At 38.9% G+C, this 26,875-nt stretch overlaps 1 protein-coding gene across 2 annotated transcripts in view; it reads left to right on the top strand.

Annotated features, from left to right (window-relative positions):
• Nucleotides 1-26,875, top strand: part of ARHGEF38 (Rho guanine nucleotide exchange factor 38) — a 129,271-nt gene that overhangs the window by 24,415 nt on the left and 77,981 nt on the right. For both annotated transcript variants that reach the window (XM_042935767.1, XM_042935766.1), the window contains exon 2: nucleotides 13,609-13,796. In XM_042935767.1, the coding sequence (XP_042791701.1) occupies nucleotides 13,609-13,796 (188 nt within the window). The remainder of the gene's footprint in view (nucleotides 1-13,608; nucleotides 13,797-26,875) is intronic.

Below are 26,875 nucleotides of genomic sequence, written 5' to 3'. Positions count from 1 at the left end.
CTTGCTGAGGAACACTTTAAGGTGGAAGGAGTCTTATAAGCATATAGTTCAATGTTCTTTTTTTTTTTTTTTTTTAAATTCTTAACATTTATTTATTTTTGAGAGACAGATCATGAGCAGGGCAGGGGCAGAGAAAAAGAGGGAGACACAGAATCTGAAACAGACTCCAGGCTATGAGCTGTCAGTACAGAGCCTAATGTGGGGCTTGAACCCATGAACCATGAGATCATGACCTGAGCTGCAGTCAGATACTTAACAGACTGAGCCACCCAGGTGCCCCTAGTTTAATGTTCTTAAAAAGGGCAGCCTAAGCATGGTGAACATGATCTTTTAGGAATCAGCATATGTGAGGACACAAGTTTCCTACTGTAATAAATCATTGCAAATTTAATGGCTTAAAATCACACAAATGTATTATCTCACAGTTTCCCTCAGTCAGAAGACCAGAGTGGCTGAATAGAAAGTGGCTTTTAGAGTCTCACAGGCTGAAATCAAGATGTGGGTAGAGTTGTTCTCTTTTCTAGAGATCTAAGGGGAGAATCCGTTCCTCACTCTTTCAGATTTCCTTGCTGGTTGGTTGGTACCTATTTCCTTGCTGGCTGGCTATCAGTCAAAGGCTGTTGTCAGCTTCCAAAGGCCACCCACATTCCTTGGCTCTTAGCCCCCTCCTCCATCTTCAAATCCAGCCATGGTGGGTCAAGTCCCTCTCACTTTTTTTTTTTTAATGTTTATTTACTTTTGAGACAGAGAGAGACAGAGCATGAACAGGGGAGGGGCAGAGAGAGAGGGAGACATAGAATCTGAAACAGGCTCCAGGCTCTGAGCTGTCAGCACAGAGCCCGACGCGGGGCTCGAACCCACGGACCGTGAGATCATGACCTGAGCTGAAGTCGGATGCTCAACCGACCAAGCCACCCAGGCGCCCCCAAGTCCCTCTCACTTTAACTTCTCTTTTGTTCTCCTCTGCTAATAAGAAATAATTTGGGGATGTTGGTGGCTCAGTCAGTTAAGTACCCAACTTCGACTCAGGTCATGATCCTATGGTTCATGAGTTCAAGCCCTACATCAGGCTCTCTGCTGTCAGCACAGAGCTCACTTCAGATCCTCTATCCTCCTCTCTCTCTACCCCTCCCCTGATCATGCTTTCTCTCTCTCTCTCTCAAAAATAAACATTTGAAGAAATAATGTAATTAGATTGGACCTACACAGATAATCCAGAATATTTCTTCATTTCAGAGTCTGTAACCTTAATCACATCAGCAAAGCCCCCTTTGCCACGTAAGATAACCTACAGTTTACAGGTTCTGAGGATTAGAATGTGGACCTCTTTTGGGGGACCATTATTCTGCCTACTACAGTGGGCAAGAATCCAGTTTGTAGAAACCAGGAGACAGCAGATCAATAGTGAAAAGGTAAGTCAGGACCACAAATGTTCAGAGATGTTTTCCAAAGCCCAGAAGTTTCTCTAAGAAGTACAACAGGAGATTAGCAGAGATCCACGAGTCAGATGAACGGCCAGGACTCAAGTAGGCAGGATTTGACATTCTTTAGCCTAATGGCCACTAGTAGTCTTTCAGGTACCACCTTCAACTTTATCTGTGCTGGTGTGTTTTCCCTCTCTGGAATGGCAAAGAATTCCTTGTGGAAGAGGAAGGCCTGAGGCACTGTTCTCATCACCTACTAAAGCTATCTCTTGGGCTTCACTTTAAGGATGGAAGCAGTTGGCATTTTGAATCCAATTGGGGTGCTCAGTCTAGATTATAGGCCACCAGCAGAATATCTTTTTTACTTTTTTTTCTTCCATCTCTCCTTATATATTGACTCACTGTGGTCTGAGTTAATATCTCAAATGTATGATTGTGCTAAAAGCAATAAATAATCAGTATCTGCCAACATTTTTATTTTTGCTACCATTTCCCCTGATTATATGTCTTGGTATGGAGACATATAGATTTACCAAATATTTTGCCATTGGATAGCGATGGCCACCAACTCTCTAGACTATAAAATGTCTTCCTAATATCCTTCCTCCCCTACTGGCCGTTTTCATATTTTAGGTTACATTACTTCTAGCATTTGTACATCCCGATGTCAAAATCCCTATCAGATAGGAACGTACTCTCCCTTAAGAGTAGTAGAAAAATGTGGTTTAACACATAGAAATTTATGTATTTCAGGCAAAAAGCCTAGGAGTAGGAAGGCTCTTTATGTCTTTCCACACTGTCATCCTTTGTGTGTCTTAATCCCCATGGTTATTGTGTCATAGTCCCAGCATAGCTGGGTAAGAACCATGAGGTGTAGAGGATGAAAGAAAAGGCATTCTAGTGAAGTTTTCCTTGTCCCAAGTCCCAGGTTTTCCTTGTCCCAAGAGACTTCTGCTCATATCTCATTGGCCAACGGTGGATCATAGATTGAAGAAGAGTCTAACAAGTAGCATTTTTATCTATCCAGGATTCAATTTATGAAAGATAAATGGGAGATTAGATATTGAGGAGGCAAATGGCAGTGCCTGACAACTATACTGCTATTATAAAGAATAAAGATATATGGGAGTGCCTGGGTGGCTCAGTCGATTAACAGTCCGAATTTGGCTCAGGTCATGATTTCATAGTTTATGACTTCAAACCCACATTGGGCTCTCTGCTGTCAGCACACAGCCCTCTTCAGATCCTCTTTCCCCCTCTCTCTGCTCCTCCCCCACTCATGTGCGCATGTGTACCCTCTCTCTCTCTCTCTCTCTCTCAAAAACAAACATTAAAAAAAGGAATAAAGATATACATGTGTATATGAAAAATACTATATACTGTTAAAGTTGAAAAAGCAAATTGCAGAAGAATATGCATTTGAATCCATTATTACAAAACAAAAATAAAAAAAAAAAAACAAAGACAAAAAACAAAACTAACTGCTGTATGTATGTTTGTATGTGCATGTTAGGGGAATGTTACACCTTAAACAGGAATACAGCTAATGATACAGTGAAAATGATATTACTGATAATAAATAGGGATTACATCCAATAATAATAGCAAACGCACACAATATACTGACACATGCTGTTATATTTAGCAAACATTAACTCATTTTATCCTCATAATAACTTCATAAAGTTTCACTAATGTTTTCCTTAATTTACAGATGAGGAAGTTGACACGCAAAGAGTTAAATAACTTCTCCAAGATCACAGATCTAATAAACATTAGAGATGGAGTTTAAACCCAGAAAGTCCAGTCCACAGTCTGGGCACTTAATCCCTACGATATGTATTATTTTATACTTTGAAAAGAAAATAATAAAGCAATTACCTCTCCTTCAAATCCACCCAAAGCAGCAGCAGCAAGAGCAACAGCAATAGAGCAGAAAGAGCATCCATGAACTCTGAGCAAAACCTGGGCTGTCACTGCAGATTTGTCATCAGTCCTCCCCAAGTGTTCTCTTATCTTTGGGTGCCTTTTCATCTTCCTAAAAACCATGGTTCTCCCTACATGGGCACCCAACCCAAGGAAGCTGCTCAGGATTCCAAACCTGAGCTCTATCCTGACTTTCCCCAGAGAACAGCCCCCCTACTTTTTCTCCTCTTCCTCTCCCCTCTCAACATGGCTGTCCATGCACTTCAGAGCCTTGGAGTTCTCTGGACAAGTTGATAACTATAAAATAATGGGATAATTGTTTGTCCCCAAATGGTGGACAAGTTTGAGAGTATAGAGGAATGAACCCTAGCATTCTAATATCTAGAGACACAACTAATATTTAGATTGTTTTAAAGGTCCCAAGGATCTCCCACATACTGCTGCTCATTTAATTCAGTCTTCATGGTAACACTATGAAGGTTTTCATTCCTATTTTACAGATATGGAAACAGAGGCTCTGTGAGGATAACTAACTTGTCCACCATGTTCTTGCTGCTAAGAGTGGCAGAGCTGATACTAAGTCTGATTATTCTTTCCCCAAACTGCAGCCACCTCTTTTTACACAAACTTCCTTGGCCAGGAATTTCCACATATGTTACCAATGAAGTCAGTGACTTGAATAGTGAAAAGTGATGACCACTGCTGGAAAAATGAAGCTTGAGGTGCAAGGAATAGAGGAGAGGAAAGGAACATCACTTACATGCCACTGTTTGCATGCACAGTGGTGTATTTGGGTTAAAACCATCTAAATAGTCTTTTAGCCTCAATTTTACTTTTGCATTGACACAGTCTTTTGGTTTATGCTAACTGCTGGACAATATTCATTTCTAAAGCCCTATTTTTCTTTCTTTCCTAAATACTTAGCTCCTCTGCTGCTTTATCTAGAAATAAAAGGTTATCACAGGTGAATATTGGCAATATTCAAAAGTTATAAATAGTTTTGTAAGTAAAAACAGTATAACAGTTGTAAGTTTTAAAGGTAGAAAAGGATCTTATAAAAGCTAAATTTGTACCACAGTGCATTGTGGAGACTGTTGGTTTAAGAAATGCAAACAGGCAAAGTATTTGGAGTTCCCACCATAAAATGATGCAAGTCAGGTCTTTGTTCCTGCAGTAAACTTGAATCAAAAGAGCAAATAGGGGCACCTGGCTGGCTGAGTTGGTGGAAGAGGTGACCCTTGATCTCAGGGCTATGAGTTCAAGCCCCATGTTGGGTGTTGAATCTAATTAAAAAAAAAAAAAACAAACAGAACTTGAAGAGGGAAGATGGATGGTGGGAGGGAAGGAGGATGCTGGGTTCACCTCGTCCTGCTGATTGCTTAGATTCCACCCACACCTGCCTAAATAACCCAGAAAACCGCCAGAAGACTAGAAGAACAGACTGTCCTGAGCCAAGCATAGACAAAAGGCCCACGGAAGAGGTTAGGAAGGGCGGAGAGGCAGTGCATGCTACACGGCCTGGCAGGAAGGAGCTGGGGCGGTGGAGGGGCAGCCCTCCCAGCAAGGAAGAGCCCCTGAGTCTGATTTGCAAAAGCCAAAGGGCCAGATGGAGTGACTTCTGACGGCCAGTGGGACTTACCATCTGGAATGTTAAAAGTCAACAGCTCTGCTCTTAGACAGTGGGAAGGGCAACAGGACACTGGGAGGGAGAGTTGTTGAGCCCCAGGAGACAGAGCTCAGCTCAGTGGGGAACAAAGGTGCTGGCAAGCGCTATCTCCCTCTCCCATCCCCCAGCCGAAATCCCAAAGGGAACCAGTTCACCAAACTTGCTTGCACTGTGCAAACACCCAACACTGTGCTTCTGTGGATCCATCCCTCTGACAGGTCTGCCTGCCTTCCTCCTGGTGCTGCAGGGCCCCTTTCGCAGGAGACCACCAACAACAAAGCAAGCTAAGCCTGCCCCTCCCGCCCCTGTGCACCTTGCGGATCGCCCCTCCACCCTCACTAATACGCCAGATCCCATCAAAGCTGCACCACAAGCCTGGCAGAGTGAAAGTAGCCCAGACAGGGGCCACACCACTCCATAGTGAGTCTTGACCCGGTAAGAGAGGAAGGTAAGGTACACACCAGTCTGACTATGGCCCCAGCGGTGGGCTGGGGGCAGACATTGGGTCTGACTGTGGCCCCTCCCACCAACACAACTTACTCCAGACAGCACAGGGGAAGTGCCCTGCAGTTTGGAGCAACTGCAGGGACTACCCAAAATGACGAAATGGAAGAATTCTCCACAAAACAAACTCCAGGAAGTAGTGACAGCTAAGGAATTGAACAAAAATGATTTAAGCAATATAACAGAACAAGAATTTAGAATAATAGTCATAAAATTAATTGCTGGGCTTGCAAAAAAGCATCGAGGACAAGGGAGAATCTATTGCTACAGAGATCAAGAGACTAAAAGATAGTCATGAGGAATTAAAAAATGTTATAAATGAGGTGCAAAATAAAATGGAGGCGACCACAGCTCGGATTGAAGAGGCAGAGGAGAGAATAGGTGAATTAGAAGATAAAACTATGGAAAAAGAGGAACCTGAGAAAAAGAGAGATAAGAAAATCCAGAAGTATGAGGGGAGAAGTAGAGAACTAAGTGATGCAATCAAACAGAACAATATCTGTATAATAGGAATTCCAGAAGAGGAAGAGAGAGAGAAAGGGGCTGAAAGTGTACTTGAACAAATCATAGCTGAGAACTTCCCTGATCTGGGGAAGAAAAAAGGCATTGAAATCCAAGAGCCACAGAGAACTCCCTTCAGACATAACTTGAATCGATATTCTTCATGACATATCATAGTAAAACTGGCAAAATACAAGGATAAAGACAAAATTCTGAAAGCAGCTAGGGATAAACACGCTCTAATATATAAAGGGAGACCGGTAAGACTAGTGGCAGACCTATCTACTGAAACTTGGCAGGCCAGAAAGGAATGGAAGGAAATCTTCAATGTGGCGAACAGAAAAAATATGCAGCCGAGAATCCTTTATCCAGCAAGTCTGTCAGTCAGAATAGAAGGAGAGATAAAGGTCTTCCCAAACAAACAAAAACTGAAGGAATTCATCACCACTAAACCAGCCCTACAAGAGATCCTAAGGGGGATTCTGTGAGTGAAATGTTGCAAGGACCACAAAGTACCAGAGACATCACTACAAGCATGAAACCTACAGACATCACAATGACTCTAAACCCATATCTTTCAATAATAACACTGAATGTAAATGGATTAAATGCGCCAACCAAAAGACACAGGGTATCAGAATGGATACAAAAACAAGACCCATCTATTTGCTGTCTACAAGACCTGAGGACACCTTCAGATTGAAAGTGAGAGAATGGAGAACTATCTATCATGCTACTGGAAGTCAAAAGAAAGCTGGAGTAGCCATACTTATATCAGACAAACTAGACTTTAAAGGCTGTAACAAGAGATGAAGAACGACATTATATAATAATTACAGCAACTATCCACCAGGAAGAGCTAACAATGATAAATGTCTATGTGCCGAATACGGGAGCCCCAAATATATAAAACAATTAATCACAAACATAAGCAACCTTTGATAAGGATGTGGTAATTGCAGGGGACTTTAATACGCCACTTACAACAATGGATAGATCAACTAGACACAGGATCAATAAAGAAACAAGGGTCCTGAATGATACATTAGATCAGATAGACTTGACAGATATATTTAGAACTCTGCATCCCAAAGCAACAGAATATACTTTCTTCTCGAGTGCACTAGGAACATTCTCCAAGATAGATTACATACTGAGTCACAAAACAGCCCTTCATAAGTATAAAAGATTTGAGATCATATCATGCACACTTTCAGACCACAAGGCTATGAAACTTGAAATCAACCACAGGAAAAAGTCTGGAAAACCTCCAAAAGCATGGAGGTTAAAGAACACCCTACTAAAGAATGAATGGGTCAACCAGGCAATTAGAGAAGAAATTAAAAAATATATGGAAACAAACGAAAATGAAAATACAACAATCCAAACGCTTTGGGATGCAGCGAAGGCAGTCCTGAGAGGAAAATACATTGCAATCCAGGCCTATCTCAAGAAACAAGAAAAATCCCAAATACAAAATCTAACAGCACACCTAAAGGAAATAGAAGCAGAACAGCAAAGGCAGCCTAAACCCAGCAGAAGAAGAGAAATCATAAAGATCAGAGCAGAAATAAACAATATAGAATCTAAAAAAACTGTAGAGCAGATCAACGAAACCAAGAGTTGGTTTTTTGAAAAAATAAACAAAATTGACAAACCTCTAGCCAGGCTTCTCAAAAAGAAAAGGGAGATGACCCAAATAGATAAAATCATGAATGAAAATGGAATTATTACAACCAATCTCTCAGAAATACAAGCAATTATCAGGGAATACTATGAAAAATTATATGCCAACAAACTGGACAATCTGGAAGAAATGGACAAATTCCTAAGCACCCACACACTTCCAAAACTCAAACAGGAAGAAATAGAAGACTTGAACAGACCCATAACCACTGAAGATATTGAATCAGTTATCAAAAATCTCCCAACAGGGGCGCCTGGGTGGCGCAGTCGGTTAAGCGTCCGACTTCAGCCAGGTCACGATCTCGCGGTCCGTGAGTTCGAGCCCCGCGTCAGGCTCTGGGCTGATGGCTCGGAGCCTGGAGCCTGTTTCCGATTCTGTGTCTCCCTCTCTCTCTGCCCCTCCCCCGTTCATGCTCTGTCTCTCTCTGTCCCAAAAATAAATAAAAAATGTTGAAAAAAAAAATTTAAAAAAAAAAAAAATCTCCCAACAAGTAAGAGTCCAGGACCAGATGACTTCCTGGGGAATTCTACCAGACATTTAAAGCAGAGATAATACCTATCCTTCTCAAGCTGTTCCAAAAAATAGAAAGGGAAGGAAAATTTCCAGACTCATTCTATGAAGCCAGTAGTACTTTGATTCCTAAACAAGACAGAGGCCCAGCAAAAAAAGAGAACTACAGGCCAATATCCCTGATGAATATGGATGCAAAAATTCTCAATAAGATACTAGCAAATCTAATTCAACAGCATATAAAAAGAATTATTCACCATGATCAAGTGGGATTCATTCCTGGGATGCAGGGCTGGTTCAACATTTGCAAATCACTCAATGTGATACATCACATCAATAAAAGAAAAGATAAGAACCATATGACCCTGTCAATCGATGTAGAAAAAGCATTTGACAAAATTCAGCATCCTTTCTTAATAAAAACCCTCAAGAAAGTTGGGATAGAAGGAACATACTTAAACATCATAAAAGCCATTTATGAAAAGCCCACAGCTAATATCATCCTCAATGGGGAAAAACTGAGAGCTTTCTCCCTGAGATCAGGAACATGACAGGGATGTCCACTCTCACCACTGTTGTTTAACATAGTGTTGGAAGTGCTAGCATCAACAATCAGACAACAAAAGGAAATCAAAGGCATCAAAATTGGCAAAGATGAAGTCAAGCTTTCACTTTTTGCGATGACATGATATTATACATGGAAAACCCAACAGACTCCACCAAAAGTCTGCTAGAACTCATACATGAATTCAGCAAAGTCATAGGATACAAAATCAATGTACAGAAATCAGTTGCATTCTTATACACTAATAATGAAGCAACAGAAAGACAAATAAAGAAACTGATCCCATTCACAATTGCACCAGGAAGTATAAAATACCTAGGAATAAACCTAACCAAAGATGTAAAAGATCTGTATGCTGAAAACTATAGAAAGCTTATGAAGCAAATTGAAGAAGATACAAAGAAATGGAAAGACATTCCCTGCTCATGGATTGGAAGAATAAATATTGTCAAAATGTCAATACTACCAAAGCTATCTACACATTCAATGCAATCCCAATCAAAATTGCACCAGCATTCTTCTCAAAGCTAGAACAAGCAATCCTAAAATTCATATGGAACCACAAAAGGCCCTGAATAGCCAAAGTAATTTTGAAGAAGAAGACCAAAGCAGGAGGCATCACAATCCCAGACTTTAGCCTCTACTACAAAGCTGTAATCATCAAAACAGCATGGTATTGGCACAAAAACAGACACATAGACCAATGGAATAGAATAGAAACCCCAGAATTGGACCCACAAATGTATGGCCAACTCATCTTTGACAAAGCAGGAAAGAATGTCCAATGGAAAAAAGACAGTCTTTTTAACAAATGGTGCTGGAAGAACTGGACAGCAACATGCAGAAGGATGAAACTAGACCACTTTCTCACACCATTCACAAAAACAAACTCAAAATGGATAAAGGACCTGAATGTGAGACAGGAAACCATCAAAACCCTAGAGGAGAAAGCAGGAAAAAACCTCTCTGACCTCAGCTGCAGCAATTTCTTACTTGACACATCTCCAAAGGCAAGGGAATTAAAAGCAAAAATGAACTATTGGGACCTCATGAAGATAAAAAGCTTCTTCACTGCAAAGGAAACAATCAACAAAACTAAAAGGCAACCAACGGAATGGGAAAAGATATTTGCAAATGACCTATCAGATAAAGGGCTAGTATCCAAAATCTATAAAGAGCTCATCAAACTCCACACCCGAAAAACAAATAATCCAGTGAAGAAATGGGCAGAAAACATGAATAGACACTTCTCTAAAGAAGACATCCAGATGGTCAACAGGTATATGAAAAGATGCTCAACGTCGCTCCTCATCAGGGAAATACAAATCAAAACCACACTCAAATACCACCTCACACCAGTCAGAATGGCTAAAATGAACAAATGAGGAGACTATAGATGCTGGAGAGGATGTGGAGAAACGGGAACCCTCTTGCACTGTTCGTGGGAATGCAAACTGGTGCAGCTACTCTGGAAAACAGTGTGGAGGTTCCTCAAAAAATTAAAAATAGATCTACCCTATGACCCAGCAATAGCACTGCTAGGAATTTACCCAAGGGATACAGGAGTGCTGAGGCATAGGGGCACTTGTACCCCAATGTTTATAGCAGCACTTTCAACAATAGCCAAATTATGGGAAGAACCTAAATGTCCATCAACTGATGAATGGATAAAGAAATTGTGGTTTATATACACAATGGAATACTACATGGCAATGAGAAAGAATGAAATATGGCCTTTTGTAGCAACATGGATGGAACTGGAGAGTGTGATGCTAAGTGAAATAAGTCATACAGAGAAAGACAGATACCACATGTTTTCACTCTTATGTGGATCCTGAGAAACTTAACAGAAGACCATGGGGGAGGGGAAGGGGAAAAACAAAAAAAAAGGTTAAAGGGGGAGGGAGCCAAAACATAAGAGACTCTTAAAAACTGAGAACAAACTGAGGGTTGATGGGGGGTGGGAGGGAGAGGAGGGTGGGTGTTGGGTATTAAGGAGGGCACCTGTTGGGATGAGCACTGGGTGTTGTATGGAAACCAATTTGACAATAAATTTCATATTAAAAATAAATAAATAAATAAATAAATAAATAAATAAAATAATACTTAAATGGAGAAAAATAAAATATAAAGGATACATCAAAGGCATATAAAAATTATTTTCTTTCTATATTATATCTAAAGTGTCTATAAGATTTGAATAGATGAAATAACTTGTTTAAAGAAAAAAATAAAAAAATAAAAGAGCAAACAAAGTATCTCATAAGTTTCCTCAACTGCAAATTCTCTGAGATTTTTATGCCTGAGGTAGAAGTTTCTGAAGATGAGTATCTTGACCTATTTCAACCACCATGACCTCCTAACTTTGTTCTGAACAAGCTGTGGAGCAGTATTAGAAAATCTAAGCGGTTAAAAAAATTTTTTTCTACATTTTTCAGAGAGAGAGAGAGAGAATGAGCAGGGGAGGGGCAAAGAGAGAGGGAGAGAGAGAGTCCCAAGCAGGCCCTGTGCTGTCAGTGCAGAGCTTGATCATGAACTATGAGATAATGACCTGAGCCAAAGACAAGAATCAGACAATTAACTGACTAAGCCACCCAGGAGCCCCTAAGCAGTGTTTAATTGATAAAATCTGATACTTGACATTTAAAGCACAGCAACTGGAAAATCTGTGAAGTAAGTTAAATTGATATAGTAACTGAGTGTGGAATTTAGAACTAAAAGGAACCTGAGAATGTATTTTAGGGCTCTTTGCCAATGTTCAGGAAAGACTCCTATCTCCTTGCTAGGCCCCCAAATAGTTGATAGATTATTTTTATAAGGCACAAAAAGTTTAGAACTTGGAAAAGCAGATATCAAAATAGTTTTTCAATAATGTCCCTTTTATTTTGGAGGTAATAAGTAATAAGCGGATACTATCTGAACAGGTTTGTTAGCTCTCTACTAGTGAGGTTTCTTTCTATAAGCCAATTCATATATCCCAGGAGAATCTCCATGGCTCCCCACTCCACCCTGTCAAGAATGCTTACAAAGTCAAGTTGTGTATACAACCTGCTCACTGCATCTCTCCTCATCAGTAACCTGCCTTCCTCTTTTATATCCCAAACAATTCATAGTAATGACACCCAATTATAACTTGTCCTTTTGAATTTGGGGTGCCGAAAGGCAGGCTTCTTCTACTTTCTAGTAAAGATATTAACAGGCATCCAAAACTTTCATAACATAGCTCACGATATGAAAGCTTCAGACCAGCTCATGCATTCATTTTCTCTCCTTGTGTAGATTTTTCTCTTCTTACAGAACTTATGTAGATTATTTCTTTGGTACCAAAAGTCCCAAGCCCTGTAACACTGTGTGTTCTTAGATGCCATTTGTCCAATCCATCTTCTTTCCCAATGAAGGAAGAATAGTTACTGGGCAAATGATCTGGAAGCACATTCACCTGCAAGTCAGGGTTGCTTAAAGACCAGGCTAGCGCACCTTCTAAACTACCACTGGAATCACCTTCACAGCACCCTCCACAGATGTTTGATTATGGAGCTTCTGCCTGAACCCCTGGAACGAGCAAGCCAGGGAGAGAGGAGCGCTCTCCGTACTTCCAAAGTGTCTCTTCACGTTGAAGTATTATGTTGAACCCTCTACTCTAATGATTCTTCCGTTGTCTTAGCTTTGCTTCTGGAGTCTGCCAAGAAAATATCCTCTCTTTATGTCCATTTCCATACACTATGACCTGTGTCCTTTTTTTCCCCCTTACACAGACCCTTTTTAAGCCCTTTTTTAAAACTCTACATTCTCAGGAAGTGGTGTCAGCATTGAAGAGGTTTCACGTATCAGTTACTAGAATCACATTAGCTTTAAAGGAAATGAAATTACTTCTGCAACTGCAGAGACTAAGAGGAAAATTAAGTTTGTGATGACTTCCAGCTTGAAGCAAATTCATTTACACACACACGCACACACTGCCCTACTATCTATCACTGCTCTGATTTCATCTGTGACCTAGTTTGTGGCTTCCAAAACTTTACACTGCTGTGGGAAGCTCATTCTTAAAGATATTTAGCTTTCTTACATTATACTTTATATAAAACTTTGGCTATATGTGAGGCTTCCCATTTATCTCAATATCTCATCAACACTGTGATTTTTTTTAATTAAAAATTTCCACTTGGCAGTTCAAGAATTTTGAAACAATAAGATACACATGATACCGAAAATGGGTAATGAAAAATCTTAGTTGAAATGTATTTAATCCACCAGTTCCTCACCCCCATGGATTCAGACTGTGACCTGAGAGAAAAATCCCAATCACATGCAATTGTTTGCCATTTCATTGAGGTTTGCATATTACCCACTGCGAATGAGGGGCAATTATTTTAAATAATTTTTTATTACACACAAAATTGGAAGGTGTTCCACTTACTAATTAAAAATCATCCCTTGATTTTTTTTAAATCATCTTTTGATTTAAAAGCCAATGTATCCAGAAGAAGTTCTGAACTGATTTTTATACATTTTATCTGCAACCTGAAGACCAGGATTATAGCCTAATATAGTAGCAATGGGATATTTTAAAGACAAGCCATGACAGTCAAGTGTCATTCAACTGACTTGTTAGAAGTATCCACTCTCACGTCCCTTGTTGCTCATAGTTTCATAGGATTCCAACCTTAGGGCAAACTACCACACATTTCCTCCTGAGAACACACTCTGAAGACACCCATGCCTTTTTCCTTGCTAACAATAATCCTGAAGTGGCATTGTTTGTAATGAAGGGACAAGAAACCTCAGCAGAATGTCTCACTTGTACATACATGTTTTTATTTAACAGAAAAGATGACTCCACAGGCTGAGTGTTCTGCACCTGAGACCCTAGCTCAGGAAGAAGAGCATCAGATGCAGAGAATGATGGCAAAGCGTTCGAAAATCATCAAGGAGCTGATTCAGACGGAAAAAGACTACCTCAATGATCTAGAGCTGTGCATTAGGGAAGTGGTTCAGCCCTTGAGAAATAAACAGGTAAATGCGACTTTGAGGGTCTCCCCCCGCCACCATATCCTAAATAGGATGACCAGCACCGTGAAATCCAATCACCCAAGTGGTAGTATCTGCTGCAGGGCGGGTGGAGTGATGGGCCTTTTTCCTGGAGTCCCCGGTTTGGGGTGATCCCGGGTGTCATCAGACCCACACTTCTTGTGTCAGCAGAGGGACACCCAGATTCCTTCCATTTGGCCAGGGAAACTGTATTCTAAAATATGGGGGAAAGGAAGTTCATGGTTTCCATCATTTTGAAATTTCTTTGTGTTCCTTCTTGGATTCTCATGGAACTGATAACAAAATGTGAGCAAATAGGTTTCCAGTTCAGGAACAAAGCACTTGATCTGATTCAAAGATGATCCAGGATTTGGAAGAAAAAAATATTGTGTCCCTCCCTCCCCCCCATACATTGAGAGCTCAATTAAACTTACGATTATTCAGCAAAGTAAAATTCAACATAGAAACCAACCTGAATGTAAGGTAACACTTGAAGTGTTTATAAGTTAATCATTCTCCTTTTTAATCAAAGGCTTTTCAGGGTATTTCTTGTAAGGAATTAGAGTATAGGTACAAAGATATTTGATTCATATATAGGTGCATGTATATACACACACACAATTTGCATGAACATAAACTCACACATATATCTGGCTCTTTTCATCCATTCAACACATTTATTAAGTTCCTGATGTGTACTCGGCACTGTTCCCAGCACTGGGGTTACAGTTCAGTACAAAACAAAGTTCTGCCCTTATGGGGTTTGCTTTCTAGTGGAGGAGAGGAAGAGTCAGACAATCAATAATAAATGAATGAACAAATGAGTAAATAAATAAATACAAATTAAGATATAATAGATGGCGTTAAGTATAGCAGAGATAGTTTTCTCATCATTAGTTTATGTGGGGACAAGGGATGGGGCATGGGCACAGAGGGGTGATGTTTCTATTTCAAACACCATCGTAAATGTAGACCTTTCCAATGGGGGAACGTTACAGCAAAGAATTGAAAGGGGAAAAGGTGCTCCAGGCTGAGGGAGAACAAGAGCAAAGCAGAGGATAACCTGAGGAGTGATAACCTGATCACTGAGGGGGATAAATGGTCCTCACACACAATCGAACTGATATACAAAAGCATAAACTACCAAGGAAAGATGATCAGAATTCCACTACTTAAAGATAATCACCATTCACATGGTTGGGAACATCCTTGCAGGCATCAGTTGGGACGTTTACACACACACACACACACACACACACACACACACACACAAAATCACACATATATTTTTACATAAATGTAACAAAAACTACACATGCTATTTTATAGCATACTTGTCTCATTCAGCAATCTGTTTGATGTTTCTGGCCATGACTACTGATACTTTTAAATGTTTTTCTACTGTTACTGATGCTGAGACACACTTATGTTTTGGGTGTGGTCACCTTATCTCCTTAGAATAAATTCCTAGAAGTGGAATTGCTAGGTCAAAGGGTATACACATGTAGCATTTTGACAAAAAATTTTCCAGTTGACAACCAAAAAGTTCATACCATTCTCATTTTCGTTTTCATTAACAGTGCTTGAGAAGTCAGAATACCTTTTTATATATTCATTATCCATTTGTATTCTCTTAAATCCCTATTCATATTCATGTCTCTTGCCCTTTTAAAAAAATATATGGTTTGTCTTTTTCTTATTGTTTTACAAAATCTCTTTATATATTAGAGATGTTCTTTTTTCATCCTGCATGTTACAACTAATTTTCTCAGTTTGTCTTTTGCCTTCTAACCTGTTTAAGGTTAAAAAGTTAAAACCTTGTTTAAGGTTTATTCATTTGATTTTGCCATGTTTAAGTGATCGAATATATTTAACTTTATGGATTCTGGGCTTGGCATCTTAATATTTTTATAATCATGGGGTACATGTTAAGATGTACCCCATGATTATAAAAATATTGCCAGCCAGTTGTCTCAACTTCAATTATTACATCTTTCACCCAGTACTTACAATATGCAGAAGCAGAGTTTATGTTTCTTTTTCTTTCTAAAATTTTTTAATTTTTTTTAAATTTATTTTTGAGACAGAGAGACAGAGCATGAGCAGGGGAGGGGCAGAGAGAGAGAGAGAGGGAGACACAGAATCCGAAGCAGGCTCCAGGCTCTGAGCTGTCAGCACAGAGCCCGACGTGGGGCTCGAACCCACAAATCGTGAGATCATGACCTGAGCCAAAGCGCCCCCAGAATTTATGTTTCTTAACATAAGACTCCTCCAAGAAATACTAGAAAAAAATATCTGGCCTAGAAATTAGGAAAAAGCAGTGTCGATCAAGGTGACCTTAGATATAGAAGTTGGGTTTGGTTTGATTTAAGACAATGTATGAAGAAGGAATTTTTCCTTCATAGGAAGTTACCTTTAGTTTTACTCCCTCCTGGCTTTCAGTAGGTACTTAGTATCTGTCAGGCCCTGTTCCAAAGGCCTCATTTGTATGCTCATTTAATCCTCTCACAGTTCTCACGTTGGAAGGTAACTGGTGGCTGTCTGAATCTGGAAATTTCTTATTTATTCTGTAAGAGTAGGAACAACAAAAATGGTCATGATAAAAAGTCATTCTCTAGTTACATTGCTAACTCTATAAAAATATGTTTGAAGTTTTTTTTTTTCTTTTAATATAAACTAGCTGTGTCTCCTATAACCGCTGCTCTGGCAGTTATATATTTTTTGAAGTTTACTTATTTATTTTGAGAGAGTGCATGCAAGTGGGGGAGGGGGAGGGAGAACATGAGAGAGACTGAGAATCCCAAGCAAGCTCAGGTGCTGTCAGCACAGTGACTGACTTGGGGCTCAAACCTGACCCGAAACCAAGAACTGGATGCTTAATCAACTGAGCCACCTAGGCACCCCTGTTCTAGCAGAAATTTATACTTATTAATAAAATGTTTATTTACATACCTCTTAAAATGTTGATTTGAAATGCACCTAGCGTCAGACTCTACCACTATCTACCTTCTCTTACGGTGAGCTTTTACCATCACTCCTATTCTCTGAAAAATTTAGAACCTAGCCCGACATCAATGTCAGATGATTTCAATATTCAGGCAAATGACGCACACAAACCTTGGGGCCTCTCCCCCAATTTCTTGCTCACATTCTGGGATCTTTGCCTCCACCCCATGTCAGCCCTTCACTCCAGGCCCATCCCCTAGAGCTGCCCTTACCTTTACTTCTCCCCTTCAGAACCGGAATTTCAGACTTAGCATTTTCTAACTCTCACGTCCTGTCTCCCAGCACACTCCCACTGGTTTCCTCTCCCTGACAAGTTTCTGATGCCATCGGACGTCCATGCTATTGACCTCACCACCTTTTCACCCTTCATCGATAGCCTACACCTGATTTCATTAACACAGGCCCTCCATTATAATCACTGCTTGCAGATGAACTCAATTCCCTCTCCTCCCTCTCTTTCCATTTACTTGCCTGGAAAAAAACCCCAAAACCAAAAACCAACTACCCTTGATGAAGTTCAATTTTCTGCCTACTTTACATCTTGACCCATGCAGCTGGAACCAATGTCTTCTACAGTTCATGACCATTTTCTTCCGGTGGGGTGCCCAGTAATGTCTCTGAAGGGACTCTCACATCTTTCTCCTCACATCTCAGACACTCCCTCTTCTGTCCCAACTCTTAGCTAATATCCTTTCTCACCATTTCATTGAGAAAATAGGCACAATAAGAAGATACACACTGTCCCAACACCACGCCTATCAACCTACCTGCATTTCTATCCTTATAGCCTGGCTAATGGTTCTGCTTCTAATTAAGGACAACCTTCTATCCCCTCAGGCTTCCTCAAGGATATCATTCCTGCCGGTGTCCTTTCTCTTTTCTGTATATTGACTTTATCTCCACATTGGATCATTCTCATCAGCATTACCTGCTGTCCTAAAAGAAAAAAAAAAAAAAAAAAAAAGAAAGAAAAACTCTCACTTGACTCTAAAAGAATTGGCTATATTCTCTGTCCTTCTCTTTTAAAGTTGGACATGAAGGGCACCTGGGTGGCTCAGTCAGTTAAGCGTCCAACTCTTGGTTTTGGTTCAGGTCATGGTCTCATGGTCTTGTGAGTTCAAGCCCCATGTCGAGCTCCGCGCTGATAATGCTGCTGACGGTGCAGAACCTGCTTGGTATTCTCCATCTCCCTCTCTCTCTGCCCCTCCCCCAGGTGTGCTGTCTCTGTCTCTCTCAAAAGTAAAAAAACTTAAAAAAAATTTTTTTAAGTTGGATGTGAAATATTTAATATGTGTAAAACCATGTGTGATTAAGACATTCAAAATAAACTCAATGTACCAAGAATCTGTCCCTGTGATGAGTTAATGATTAATATAAAAAAAGACAACACATAAGAAATGCCCACCTTTTAATTCATAACACATTTTTGTATCAAATGGAATAAGAAGTTTATTTAATGTGCAAATGTTCTCAACTTTAAACCATCTACCACATTGGTGAATTAAACTGGCCCCACCAATATATATGCCATTGCTCAGCTGTAATCTTTTATATGCATTCCAATCTTTGTGTTTTGGCTTTTGTTGTTTTTCTTATTTTTTGCTTCTTGTGTAACCTTTACAAGCAGTTCTCAGAATTGGTGTTTCAACCATGTAAAATAAAACGTTTCCGTCATGGTGACATGTAGTTTATTTAGCATGTTTAACTTACTCTTCAATACTTTGAATTACTGTTCTCGCACTTCGAACTCCTATTTTCCCCTTGTTATTCTATTCAGATTGTTTATAGCTTGCTCATTTTTCACATCTGGTACTTGTCTCTTTGTTTAGATATCTTTTCAGTGCTTTCTGTCTGGTCTCATTGTCAACATTGGTTTCAGTCTAGTGGTCACTTTGTCCTCTCTACTAATGTTGAAATACTAGTTATTCAGAGGTTTTTCAGAATTCTCATATCAGACCCACCTTTCCCCTCACTTCTTAATGCTTTAACCTTGACTAAGTAAATAGATGCTCAAGGGGCGCCTGGGTGGCTCAGTCAGTTAAGCATCTGATTCTTGATTTCAGTTCATGTCATGATCTCATGGTTCGTGGATTCAAGCCCCACAACAGGCTCAGCGCTGACAGTGTAGAGCCTGCTTGGATTTCTCTCTTCTGCCCTTCCCCTGTTTGTGCCCTCTCTTTCTCTCTCTCTAAAAAAAAAAAAAAACTTTAAATAGATGCTCAGGAATTCAGACGAAACATCTATGAATGCCAAGGTAGTTAATTTATGCCATGAGTTTATTTGCCACCTTTTCGATGTTCATTAGCTCCTTTGTGTCCTCGCTTCCTTTCTAACCGTTTAAATACCAAAGTCTTTGCATACGAACCCCTTGTCACCAGTTAGTGTCGAAATTTATAAATTAATATAGACAGTGTTTATGTAACCAGGGGAACGATCTGCAAACCATGCTGAGAAACCTGAGGCAACGTAAATAAATATTATACATGTACAAGTTAGAGTGGAAGAGAACTTTGGGAAGTCATCCGGTCCGTGTCTTTCCTCTTGGTGAGAAGACTATCTTTGCTCTATTGTACCTCCTCCATGATTTCTTTCTCTAAGTCTGATTCATGTCTTTTCAGTCCAGGAAGACACAAGTTAGCCTAGGAGAATGAAAATTGGAAGGAGGAAGTTGAAAACTGAGAAAAGCACTAGGTTATTTGAGTGAACTTGCACGAATGAGTCAGTGTACTAATGAATGTCTAGACCCAGCCCTTGAGTGACGATCATGGGTACAAATCTTAATTTTAATGTCAAGCCTTTTCTATACATAAAACTTCACCTAACTGAAATCAGGATCAAACTCAACAGTTACATCTTCCTTAATAGCAGCATTGTGAGAGGTTTTGCAAAGAAGGCAAAAATTATTGACAACATTCAGTGTTGAAACATTTAGTGGGAAAACAGGTTCTGATTACTTATTATCCAAACAGGGCAAGAGGCAAGACTGTACATTTTTGGCAGTAAGTCAAAATAAATCAAAATCTGGGCAAACTAATCTAACAATGGAAAAGAGTTTTATGTATAAGGAAAGGACCAAAAAGTGATTGGACAGAGTAATTGGAAGAATCTAAACACGTTTTAATTTTTATTCGTTTTCAATTATTTCTTTAATTTAAAAAACTTACATAATAAAAAAATTCCAAAGATCTCAAAGACACATTAGTATCTTATAGTACTCAATTTCCTTCTCTAGAGGCAAACACCATTACTAGCTTCTTTTTACCCTTCCAAGGGTATAAACATATATATTTGGATGCATGTTTAGTAGGTTTTTATATATGTAGTCTTATATTTATTTATTTTGGATTTGCTCATATCACCTAACCTTTGAATTATGAAATTTTGTGTTCTCAGAAAGGACAAAAATAATCTATAATTTTGTGTTGACAAGGGTTCAATTGGAATTTTCTGTTAAAATTTGGATACCCCACATAGCAGTAAGTTTGTAAATAATTTTTTTAACTGTTTTTATTTTGAGAGAAAGAGAGAGTGTGTGAGCATGAGCAGGGGAGGAGCAGAGAGAGGAAGAGAATCCCAAGCAGGGTCCATGCTCAGAGCATCGAGCTGGACGCAGGGCTGTATCTCATGAACCGTGAGATACCTGAGTATCTCAGTAACCTGAGTCGAAATTGAGAGTCGGACGCTTAATCAACTGCACCACCCAGGTGCCCCATTAAAGTTTATTTATTTATTTTGAGAGAGACAGAGAGAGTGCGAGTGGGGGAGGGGCAGAGAAAGAAAGAGAATCCCAAGCAGGCTCTGAGCTACCAGCGCAGAGTCTGACGCAGGACTCAAACTCACAAAACCATGAAATCATGACCTGAAATGGTGAGCCAAAATCAAGAGGTGGATGCTTAAGTGAATGAGCCACCGATGTGCCCTGTACATAATTTTTATTAGGCAGAATATATAGGTGAAAATAATCACCTATAGCTCTACCACTTAGAAATAAGTACTATAAATACAATATTTGTGTTTATTGACTAGGCATATACAGACATACCCAAATAGTTTGTGAAATTGGAATCATACCACATATACCATTATGGAATCCCTTCTCCCTGGAAAATATATTTACATGTTATATTTTTAACCACAGATAACAAATATTAATTTAAATGGACAACATTATTCTTTTATTTATTGGGGTACCATAAATTTGAGGAGAACAATGTCAATGCTCTCTCTGGATGCAGAGCCCCCACTTGGAAAATGGTGCCCACCAGTATTATCCTGCAGGTCTAGGTGAGCAGTGGGGTGTTCAGTGTCATGATGGCAGGGACTATCTTACATCTAGCAATTGTCTTGTATGACATATGTGACATTTAGCACACTGTTTTGACATACTATCATACCTCTCTCTCAGGGTCTGAAGAGGATAAGGCAGGTCCTAAAATAGGGAAACATAAAAGATAGGGAATTAGAAAGGACAAATCCCCAACTTGCCTTTTTTTTTTCCCAAAGGGGCAGGGAAAGGAGAGTATCCCAAGGCCCACGGCATTCAGCTTCCTGCTCTGCTTCCCACCCCAGTGAGGTTGCTGTAGTTTAAACTATGATGTCAGCCCTGATTCAGAAACTTATGCAGGAAGGGGGCTTGCCAAGTTCCCAGAGCCCAATGTAGATCAAAGCATCTCAGAAAGGAGACTGGAGGAGGGGGCATAAATGCATTATAATCATGAAATACTGTTCAAATATTGTGTTATCATAAAAACCTATATACAACAAAAAGATGGCCATGGCCCAATTTGTGTTGTATGAATTTAAGCTATAGTCACTACATTTTAGTTTGGTAAATGATTTTTATATCCCTTTGGCGTTTGCTGTGTTTTTAATGACCCCCACCTCACCAGAGTGAGCCCATATATTGCTGTTCTATATAAAGGGGATTGTAGCTTCAGCACATGTTCTGGAAATCATTCAGGCTTCCTTCCATTTCCTGCTCTCTCTTCTTTGAGGTTTCTAGTTGGACATTCCTGGTGTCTGTCTTGACAGCTCAAAGCTGGCTTCTACCCCAGCAGTTTCTAGCCTCTGGCTGCCTCGCTATGTGAACAATGCTCCTGTTGAGTTACAAAGCACCCAGATGCTGTGCAGCAGTTCCGGAGGACTGCCTGCTTGGCTCTCAGTTGTAGTTTTGCTCCCCGGATTCACTCTCAGAGATTATACTCAATTCTGTCTGAATCCCCTCCACATCCTCCCCACCCCAACCCAGCTCCAAACAGAGAAAACCAAACTTCCCACTTCCCCAAGAGAAGAATTCAAGCAATGTAATGAAATTTTGCTACTCTCCCTGAACAAAGGACAGAATTACAGTGGTGAACTACAGTTAGTTCACTGGAGCACAAGATAAAAGAACCAAGGCAGAAATATTTTATCTAGTAACTATTAAAATATACTCAGCTTTCCATAAATAGAGAGATGATAGAGATGATAGATAATTAGAGCTTCTTAAAGCTATTTCCTAAAACTTTGGCTGCATAACAAATAGAGGAAACCATAGGTGAGCAAATCTATTTTGTCATGAATTTTTAAGTGTCCTAGAAGGACTCTTGCCAAATCATCTTCTCTAGCTGTCGCCTTCACTTAATGACTTGTACTGTTGCCAGAAGTCATGGTCATTCATTGTTGCTTAATAGGCAACCATGCAATCTTTTTCCCTCTTACTTTTTCTCTATCACCCAGCTACTTTTTTTTTTTTACCTAACTTTTTAGAGCAATTTTAGGTTCATAGCAGAGTTGAGAGAGAAGGTACAGAGATTTCCCATATAATCCCTAGCCCTACATATGCATAACTTCCCCCATTATCAACATCCCCCATGAGAGTGTCCCATTTGTTACAGCTGATGAACCTACACTGATACATCATTATCACCCACAGTCCATAGTTTATGGTTCATTGTTGGTATTGTCTATGGGTTTTGACAGATATATGATGACGTATATCCATCATTATGGTATCATGAAGAGTATTTTTACTGCTCTAAAAATCCTCTGTGCTTTACCTGTTCATCCATCCTCAGTCCCAGTCAATGGCAGTCACTGATCTTTTTACTATCTCCATGGTTTTGCCTTTTCCAGAATGTCATAAAGTTGAAATCATACAGTATGTCCAGGTATACCTCATTTTATTATGCTTTCCTTTATTGTACTTTACAGATCATGTTGTTGTTTTTTTTTTTTTTATAAGTTGAAGGTTTGTGGCAACCCTGGGTCAGGCAAGTCTATGGATGTTATTTTTCTATCAGCATTTGCTCACTTCATGTCTCTATATCACATTTTGGTAATTCTTGCAATATTTCAAATTTTTTCATTATTATTGTTTTTGTTATGGTTATCTGTGATCAGTGATTATGACTCACTGCAAGTTCAGATTATGTTTAGCATTCTATTAGCAATAAGGTATTTTTAAGCTAAGGTATGTTCATTGTTTTGTAGACATAATTGTATTGCATACTTAATACACTGTAGTATAGTGTAACCATAACTTTTATATGCACTGGGGAATCAGAAAATCCATTTGACTAATTTTATTGTGATATTCACTTTGTTGTGGTAGTCTGGAAAGAACCAAACCTGCAACATCTCTGAGATATTCTTGTATATTTTTCAGGCTTCTTTCACTTAGTAACGTTCATTTTAGTTAGCTTCATGTCTTTTCATGGCTTAATAGCTCATTTTGTTTCAGGGATGAATATTATTCCATTGTCTGGATGTATCACAGTTTACTTACACTTAGTAATATTCATTTTAGTTTCCTTCACATCTTTTCATGGCTTAATAGCTCATCTCTTTTCAAGGCTGAATATTATTCCATTGCCTGGATTTATGCATTCACCTACTGAAGGACATCTTGGTTGCTTCCAAGCTTAGGCAATTATGAGTAAAGCTTCTATAAACATCCATGTACTGAATTTTGTGTGGACATAAGTTCATTTGGGCAAAAGCGAAAGGGTACAACTGTTGGATTGTACGGTAAGAATATATTTAGTTTCATAAAAAGCTATCAAGCTGTCTTCTGAAATGGCTGTATTATTTTGCATTCCCCCAGCAGTAAGAGTTCCTGTTGCTTCACATCCTCTGCAGCCTTTGGTGTTGTGAGTGTTCAGATATTGGCCATTCAAATAGATGTGTAGTGGTACCTCATGGTTGTTTTGGTTTGCATTTTTCTCATGACTTATGATGTGGAATCTTTTCATATACGTATTTGCCATGTGTATATCTTCTTTGTTGAGATGTCCATTAAGGTCTTTGGCTTATTTTTAAATCGTGTTGTTTGTTTTCTTATTGTCGAATTTTGAGAGTTCTTTGCATATTTTGAATAATAGTCCTTTATCAGATATGTCTTTTGCAAATAATTTCCATCACTCTGTGCTTTGTCTTCTCATTCTCTTGATACTGTCTTTCTCAGAGAAGTTTTTAATCTTAATAAAGTCCAACTTATCAGTTATTTCTTTCATGGATAATGCCTTTGGTGTTGTACTTAAAAAGTCATCACTGTACCCAAAGTCATCTAGGTTTTCTCCTATTTTATCCTCTAGGGATTTTTAATTTTGAATTTTACATTTAGGTCTGTGATCTGTTTTGAAATTTTGTGAAGGATATAAGGTCTGTGGGTAGATTCACTTTTTTACATGTAGATGTCCGGGTTTTCCACCATCATCTTTTGAGAACGCTACCTTTGCTCCGTTGTATTGCTTTTGCTCCTTTGTCAAGAATCAGTTGACTATGGGTCTATTTCTGAGCTCCCTATTCTGTTCCATTGAACTATTTGCCTATTATTTTGCCAATACGCTTAATTACTGCAGCTTAATAGTAAGTCTTGAAGTCAGGTAGTGTCAGTCTTCCAACTTCGTTCTTCTCTTTCAAAACTGAGTTGGCTATTCTGGGTCTTTTGCCTCTCCATATAAACTTTAGAATCAGTTTGCCAATATCGACAAAATAACTTGCTGGGACTTTGATTAGGATTGCACTGAATCTATAGATCAGGTTGGTAAGAAGTGACATCTTGACAATAGTGAGTCTTCCTATCCATAAAGTTGAAATATCTCTCCATTTATTAAGTTCTTTAATTTTGTTCATCAGAATTTTATAGTTCCCTCCTCTAAGTCCTGTACATATTTTGATAGATTTATATCTAAGTATGCCAATTTTTGGAGTGGTAATGCAAAGGGTATTGTGTCTTCAATTTCAAATTCCACTTGTTCATTGCTAGTATACAGAAAAGCAATTGACTTTTGTACAATTTTGCAAACTTTTTATAATCACTTATTAGTTCCAGGAGGGTTTTTCCTGGATTCTTTTGGATTTTCTACATAGACATCATGTCACCTGTGTGCAAGGACAGTTTTATATCTTCCTGCTCAAACCGTAGAACTTTTATTTTCTTTCTTGTCTTATTGCATTAGCTAGAACTTCCAGTACAATGTTGAAAAGGTGTGGTAAGAGGACACATCCTTGCCTTGTACCTGACATTCCTAAGAAAGTCCAAAGTTTCTCACCATTTTATTAGCTGCTGGGTTTTTGTAGATATTCTTTATCAAGTTGAGGAAATTTTCTATTCCTAGTTTATTGGGAGTTATTATCATAAATGGGTATTGGATTTTGTCAAATGCTTTTTCTGTATCTGCTGATATGATCATGTCAGTCTTCTTTTTTAATTTTTTGATGTGATTGATTACATTAATTGATGTTTGAATGTTGAACCAGCCTTGCATACCTGGAATAAATCCCACTCAGTCATTCTGTATAATTCTTCATATACATTGTTGGATTTGATTTGTTAATATTTTGTGGAGCATTTTGCATCTGTATTCATGAGAGATATTAGTCCATAATTACAGGTCCATTTTCCTATAATGTAATTGTCTGATTTTGGTATGAGGTTAATTCTGGTCTCATATAATCACCCAGCTACTTTTCATATCTCTATTAACTTTCAAAATTTTCAGATTGCATTCTGGGCCTCAAAAATATTTCATCTTGGCACACTGACCATAAATTTCTTAAAGCCAACTACTTTCTAAAACCCTGTCTTCTCCATAAAATTACCCTGAACTAAGTGGAATCAAGATGTTAATTTCTTATAGACATGTCTTATTTGTACAAATAGTCACCCTACTCCATTCAAAGTGTATTCTACCATAGCATATCAAAATCCAATGCATATGTACTTTTTTTGTAAGATATTATAATAGGGGAAGCTGGGTAAGGGGTATACAGCATCCATCCATATTATTTTTTAAATGCATATGAATCAACAATTATATTTAAAAATTAAAAGTTTAATTAAAAATATAATTCCCTTATTTTCTTTCTCTCTTCATTTATCTCTTTAACTGCATTATCCTTTTGTTTATTTTATTTTTTTTAATGTTTATATATTTATTTTGAGAGAGAGCAAGCAGGGGAGGGGCAGAGAGAGAGGGAGACAGAAAATTCCAAGCAGGTCGGCACTGACAGTGCAGAGCCCAACGTTGGGCTCATTCCCATGAAATGTGAGATCAAGAGTTGAATGCTTAACCGAGACACCCAGGCACCCCTACATTACCCTTTTAAATAAACATGTAAAATTATATATATCAAAACAAAATCTTTTCCTCTGACTCTTTACCTAGATTTCTCTGCCAAACCTTTCAATTAATTATCTTTTTCTTGTTTCAGAAAAATAGAGACTACATTTTTAGGGTAAGGGCACACATTAGGTTGTTTAAAGGAAACTGTATAGCATACAATAAATTCCTGTGTATCTTGGCTCTTTCCCATGCTATATTTGGAACACTAGAAGTCCTTCTAGATTATTAAACAAACATGGGGAAAAGCCAACTAAAGGCCTCTCTCACTTCCACATCTACCCAATCTAGTCCCTTCTCCCATAGAGTTTAGCAATTCCTGAAGTCAACCTCCTCAGTCACGGGACTTCACAGACTTCAGAGTGCAAAGATCAAAGCTAGGCTGATAGCATGAAAACAAAGGCTGCTCATATAGAAAGATGAGCACAAACAGGAATTCTGGTCATTATATTG

The sequence above is a fragment of the Panthera leo genome, chromosome B1 (genome assembly GCF_018350215.1).
Source record: "Panthera leo isolate Ple1 chromosome B1, P.leo_Ple1_pat1.1, whole genome shotgun sequence".
Lineage (NCBI taxonomy): Eukaryota > Metazoa > Chordata > Mammalia > Carnivora > Felidae > Panthera > Panthera leo.
This window is presented reverse-complemented; position numbering and strand designations above follow the sequence as displayed.